The sequence below is a fragment of the Neolamprologus multifasciatus genome, chromosome 2, assembly GCF_963576455.1.
Source record: "Neolamprologus multifasciatus chromosome 2, fNeoMul1.2, whole genome shotgun sequence".
Lineage (NCBI taxonomy): Eukaryota > Metazoa > Chordata > Actinopteri > Cichliformes > Cichlidae > Neolamprologus > Neolamprologus multifasciatus.
Window position 1 is genome coordinate 16,935,714 of NC_140440.1, and position 6,794 is coordinate 16,942,507.

The 6,794-nt window shown below is 42.7% G+C and overlaps 1 protein-coding gene across 1 annotated transcript; it reads left to right on the forward strand.

The window, feature by feature from the left end:
* The first annotated feature begins 277 nt into the window (after positions 1 to 277).
* Positions 278 to 6,078, forward strand: LOC146524157 (uncharacterized). The gene has a single exon (XM_085132616.1). It carries the CDS (start codon positions 4,193 to 4,195, stop codon positions 5,102 to 5,104), a length of 912 nt encoding a protein of 303 aa, XP_084988742.1. The 5' UTR covers positions 278 to 4,192; the 3' UTR covers positions 5,105 to 6,078.
* Positions 6,079 to 6,794: the final 716 nt, after the last annotated feature.

Below are 6,794 nucleotides of genomic sequence, written 5' to 3' on the forward strand. Positions count from 1 at the left end.
CTCCAGAGGACCAGTCTTTTGTCTCTTGAGGACTCTGGGAAGTAGCAAGGGAGTGTGAAACAGCTGTGTACTGCCTTTTGTTCCTGGAGAAGGTATTTAACTGAGAGGTTGACTTTGGCTCAGTGAGACTCTGCTGACCCTGCCCCGTGGTCATGCAGGGGCTTCACAAGCTTGTTTGTATGTTCTTTGTGTGTGCTTGGAAATAAAAGAATGCTAGCTACCGCTCACCGCTCGTCTGCAGGCTTTATTTAAGTGGAAAAACTTCCACAACACATGCCATGTATAATAGACCCAACCTGCCCAGTAAACTTACTAGGAAAAGATGCGATGACAAAATTAGGGATAGGAGTCATCCCCACAGAAACAGGTATGACGGCAGAAATAATGTTAGTAGAGGGAGACCCCTATCAGAGGGAAGGAAAGGGAGAGCCAAACTACTACTGGTCATTAGATTTGCCATCACTTATGCAGCTCAAAGAAGCAGCTGAAAAACACCTCCCCGCAAGTGCTGAAAAAATGAAGCCAACTGAGTATCACAACACCCTGCGCTATAAACAAACCCCAGGCCCAGACCCTCTGTATGATAAACAGGTGCACAGCCTAAAAAGCCCATATTTGACTTTGCAACATTTATATGTTACAAAAAGCGGAAATGCAGTATGCTCAGTGATCCAACCAGACCTAGTACAAAAACTAAACAGGATCACAAAACCCCATGTGTCAGTTGCAAAAACAACAGGTACACAATGGCACCAATTAGGTAACATCCTGCAAAAGGTAGAAAATGATAAATATACACCTACAGAGGAAGAGGGTTGGGCACAGGGTAAAAGAACAGGGTGCATGAGATACACACTAGGCTGGGTGATAAGAACTACACCCAACACTCATTTGCACGACAGCACACAAGAATGAGAAATTCTCTCGCTGGAAGAAGAGCCAGCACTTAAAAGTTTACCTTCTACACTGTGGTCAGATGGACCAACTGATGTGGGATTAATAAAAAATGCAGACTTAGTAACAGTACAGACTGTTTCATCCCACAGGCTCATTAAACCACAGTACCCCTTATCTAAGGAAGCAACAGAAGGGATTAAGCCAGTGATAAAAGATATGGAGAAAGCAGGAATTCTAATAAAAACTAATTCTGCTACCTGCAATACTCCAATCTTCCCAGTTAAGAAAGCTAACACTGGAAAGTATCGTTTGGTACATGATCTGCGAGCAATAAATGAAATCACTGAAATGATACCACCAGTAGTAGCAAATCCTCACACTATACTGAACCAAGTCACTCCAAAAGAACAATGGTTCTCAGTGATAGATTTATCAAACGCCTTTTTCTCAGTGCCTTTACACCCAGATGCGCGACACCTGTTTGGCTTCACATTTGAGGGACAGAGATATACCTATACTAGGTTACCTCAGGGATTTCAAAACAGCCCCACTCTGTATGCTGAAGCTTTAAAGAAATCAATGACGTCCTGCCTCCTGCCAGCAGAAGGACAGTTTCTACTTTACGTAGATGATATTTTAGTGAGTGGCCACACAGAGGAAGGGTGTAAACAAAATACTATGGCCGTGTTACGTCACCTGGCTGAGCAAGGCCACAAAGTGTCTCTGAATAAACTCCAATTATGGAGACCTGAAGTAACATACTTAGGCCACACCCTCTCAGGCGAAGGAAGAAAATTATTAAACAAAAGAAAAGAAGCCATACAAAATGCACCACAGCCACAAACTAAGCAACAGATGATGAGCTTTCTCGGGTTATGTAATTACTGCAGGGCGTGGATTCCAGAATATGCAGCACAGGTACAACCACTGCAAAACCTAATCTATGGAAAAAATCTTGCTTTAAAAGATAAAATACAGTGGACACCGGAAGCAGGAGGAGCATTTAATAAACTAAAAATCATGCTCCAAACTAACGTTGTGCTTGCATTACCAGATTATGACAAAACATTCTACTTAAACATAGACGGAACACAGGGATACATGAAAGCAGTACTGACACAATCATTTGGAGAAAAACAGAGGCCACTAGCTTTCTATTCAAGTAAACTTGATTCAGTGGCCTCAGGAATGCCAACCTGTGTACAAGCATGTGCAGCAGCTGCAGAAGCAGTGCAAAAATCTGCTGACATAGTTTTAGGACACACTCTGACTGTTAGAGTACCACATGCAGTAACTTCTATACTGTTACAAGCACATTTGCCTTTCTTAACACACGCGAGACAACTCTCCTATGTTGGCATACTGCTTTCACAATCCCACATCAATATAGTGAGATGTGGACCTTTAAATCCTAGCACATTGTTGCCAACACCTACGGAGGGAAAAACACATTGCTGCGTGGGAAAAATTAGAAGAGGAAACTAAACCACGTGCTGATATTTACAGTATACCACAGGAAGGTTTCACTGACATTTTTGTTGATGGTTCAGGATCAAAAAATGCACTAGGGCGTAACTGTGTAGGATATGCAGTGACCACACCAGACACTATAGTGGAAGCAAGAGCCTTGCCACATACCCATTCAGCTCAGAGTGCAGAACTGATTGCAGTAATCAGAGCATGTGAGATACATGAAGGAAAGGATATTAATATCCACACAGACAGCCAGTATGTATTTGCAGCAGTGCACCATTTCACAAAAATATGGGATAACAGAGGAATGGTGACCTCCTCTGGAAACCCAGTTCAGCAGGCAGATTTGCTGAAGCAACTGTTACAAACAGTACAAGTGCCGCGACGTTTAGCGATCTGCAAATGTGCAGTACATCAGAAGGATGACTCTGAAATTACAAAGAGAAACAATTTTGCTGATAAAGCTGCAAAAGCAGCAGCCATAACAACTACAGTCTTATTAACGACTCATGAAAATCACACGATTCCACTATCTGTACTGCAGGACGAACAAAAAGCAGCATCATCAAAAGAACAAAAGCAATGGCTGAAACACGGAGCAGTACTAGATACTGACGACATAATGAAAATAACAGGAAAACCCATTCTTCCTAAATCATTACACAAAACAGCCGCTCTAGTGAGCCATGGCTTAAGCCATGTCTCATCGGGAGGGATGATCTTTATAATAACTCAACAATTTTATGCTATAAATTTTGAAACTTCAGCAAAAGAATACGTGAGAACATGTATGACTTGCCAAAAACATAATACCCAAGGCAATTTAAGACCAAAAAGAGGACATTTTCCTACACCACCTCACCCATTTCATACAATTCACATGGATTTCATTGAATTGAATGAGTGTCAGGGCTCAAAATATGCTCTAGTAATTATAGATGTTTTCTCAAAATGGCCAGAAATCTACCCAGTGAAAAAAGCAGACGCAATCTCAGTTGCAAAGTGTCTATGCAATCATTTCATTCCAACATATGGAATTCCTACTCTGATAAGATCAGATAATGGAACCCATTTTGTAAATGACATGATCAGCAAAGTATCTGAAGCACTAGGTTTCAGTCTGAAACATCATTGTGCTTACCATCCACAGAGTGCAGGATTAGTGGAGAGAACTAATGGCACTATAAAACAAAGGCTCAGGAAAACAATGGAAGAAACTGGCAGACCATGGCCAGAATGTGTAGGCCTGGTCAAAATGTGGATGAGAATAACACAAGGAAGTAATAAACTGTCCCCATTTGAAATTATACATGGGAGACCTTTTCCACTACCAGTTACTAACGAGCCACTAGATAAATCAATCCGTGAAACCACTCTGGCGGATTGGATGACTCAATTGTTGACAAACAGAGAAGTTGTGTTGAACAATAAACTGCCGCAAGACTCTTTTTCACCTATTTCTTGCAGGTTGAAGCCAGGTGATTGGATTCTTGTCCAAGTACTCCAAAGGAAAAATTGGAGCTCGCCACGGTGGGAGGGTCCATACCAAGTGCTTCTGACCACTCCAACTGCCTGCAAAATAGCGGAGAGACCCTCCTGGATACATCAGAGCCACTGTAAAAAGTTTGAGGTCCCAGAGGATTCCACTTCCTCCACAGAAATCAACTAGTAGAGGAAAGTTTCACCCTCACTTGGTTGCTTCAGTGGCGAGGGGGAAGTGCTGATTGGGCGCCCGTAGGGAATTGCTCGCACTTCAACCTCCAGCCATTGGCCAACTCTAGGGGTAACCAGGTAGTAGGTTGAGACGGACCCCTACGTAGCCATGGGAAGGTGGACCCTCCTGGTCACCTTGACTACGATGCTTACCTTTACAGGACCCCAGCTGATGGCGGAAACAGCTGAATCACGAGGCAGGCAGAAAAGATGGACACACGACAACTCTCACCTAAGAGACATGACACAAGACCACATCCATCCGTGGATGAACAATGCCTTGTACCATTATATCCACGACAGAACAAAGGCAGAATCGGCAAATACCAACTGTTATGTCTGCTCTCATATGCCCAGCACGTCGACACACCCCACACTATATGGTGAATATATGAACAACACTCAAGCAAAGTGTGCAGCAAGCTTCGCTGGCATTGGATTTCAACACAGCCAAATCACCATCAACGATACAGTCTTACATGCTGTTGGACTTAGTAATGGAACATGTGATCAACTCTTTTGGATTGATTTCAATGTGACAAATCGGAATATATCTATCCACTTCCCACTGTTCCTGGACCAACTGTCAGGAAAGAACCACTCCATGTGTTACCAGCAAGAGAAAGGTAACAGACCCCTTGGAGACACCACAAACTGTGTCCAAACTGCAGGCCACGGAGAGGGCGCCCCTGTGAACATGAGTGGACCCTCTAACGGCACGTACTGGGTGCAAGGAATGGCCTGGCTATGTGGACAATGGGCATATTTCATACTGCCCCCAGACTGGACAGGAACATGTGCTCCTATATTCCTGTCAGACCACACCTTCAGGATGACTGCAGTAAACACCACTTCTACAGTACGCCGGAAAAGAAGATCAACGTTTCCTAAACTTCAACCACATGACCCGATATGGGGAGGCGACGTGCCCAAGGAATTCAAATTATGGACTACTGGACAGAAAGTACTCCATTCATTGTTCCCTTGGGTGGGAGCTGAAAAAAAACATGCTGAGGATTGAAACTCTGGATTACCGTTTTGGACTTTTCTTGAATGCTTCATGTAAGATCAACGAACAGCAGAATCAGGAAATCGACGCCTTACGGATTACAGCAATGCAACATCAAGTAGCTCTGGACATGATATTAGCAGAGAAAGGGGCACTTTGCGTCCTCTTCAATAACACCTGCTGCACTTACATACCAGACGATGTACATTCATCAAACATGACTGACGCCCTGAATGCCTTGAGACAGATCCAGCAGGCCCAAAATCAGGACTATGTGAGTGATACAAGTGACTGGTTTTTTTGGCTTTACGCTAGCTCCTGGTTACAGGTGTTAAAAAGACTACTCATCGGAGTTGGGATATTTTTATTTTTATTTTGTGTTTTTGTAACGTGTTTACTGCCATGTTTAAAACTCATGATTAACCGCATAATATTTTCCACTGTTGCTGCATATACAGCCGTGACAAATGATGATGATGACCCCGACCTGTTGGAACATGAAGACTTTGTGTGAGTAATGACGATGTGACAGAAAATGTATAACAAGATGTTACATACTGATATCTCACTTAAAAGTTTATACGTGACAAACAGGAGGGAATGTCAATGGAAAATTGTACTTAGTAGTCAGTATAATCTTTTAATGATATAAGTTTGTATATGGTAGAATACTGCATGTAACCATTTGTGTTTATTGAAAGGATGTCTCATCCTAGGAAGTCTGCAACATTCCAGGGTGTTCTGGCTTTCATCCCCACATCCTGGGAGCATGGGAAAGTTCGTACCTTGTTTTATTGTTTTACAGTAGGATTAACGTAGTTATAGTTTAAGTGCTTTTTGTTTAGGTGAACTGCTGGACCAGACCAGCAGTTTTAGGGAAGTCATTCATGGGGTCACACTCTGACCACACACACACATACACCTCCACATTTCAATGTATGGAACAAACGCTCACTGAAGTGTATAAATAAAGGACCAGGGCAAGTCCTCAGGGTCAGTCTCTGAGATCCACTCTTGGGGCTGCCCTTGCTAGCAAGAAATTCTGTGTGTTTTTCTTCTCTGATTCTCTACTGAATAAGTGTTTTAGAATATATCTCTTAACACACTGTCATGAGCCTCCTGAGGAAGGCTTTGTGCTCTCTGAATCATATGATAATACACCAGACATCAGTCACGACTGCAGAAAATGAAGATGCTTGTTATTTTCCATGAGCATTACTTTTCTGAATTGAAAGGTAACACCACCCTTTCTCAAAGTATGTTTGATTATCATGTGGTTAAATGTAACCGAGCATTTCCCCAAACTGGTTTCTCCAGCATTAGTATAGTGAAAAGATAGCATAACTCTCTCGTAATCGTGGTCACTCCAGTTCTTGGAATTTGGAAATGCTCCTGCTTCATAAGCATCAACAATTCTTTTCTCAAGCCTAAACTGATGCCTTTAATTTTTTGGTGTGATGCTTTCTCACACCAAAAACTGTGGCGGATCTACTCTGGTGACATCATCTCCTAGTGCATGTCAGGGGTTGCTGTGTAGATGTGGAGAAGAGGACTCAAACGCAGGACTTACTGTGAAGATTCAGGGTGTTTATTGTGAGGGACAAACGAAGAGAACAGGAGATGGCTGACTGACTGAACAGCTGACTGACTGAACTGCACACATGCAATGACATGACATTAATGACAAGATGCTGGACTGAAG

Coding starts and splice junctions, on each gene's coding strand:
- LOC146524157 (XM_085132616.1), top strand. CDS start 4,193: ATGGGAAGGTGGACCCTCCTGGTCACCTTGACTACGATGCTTACCTTT.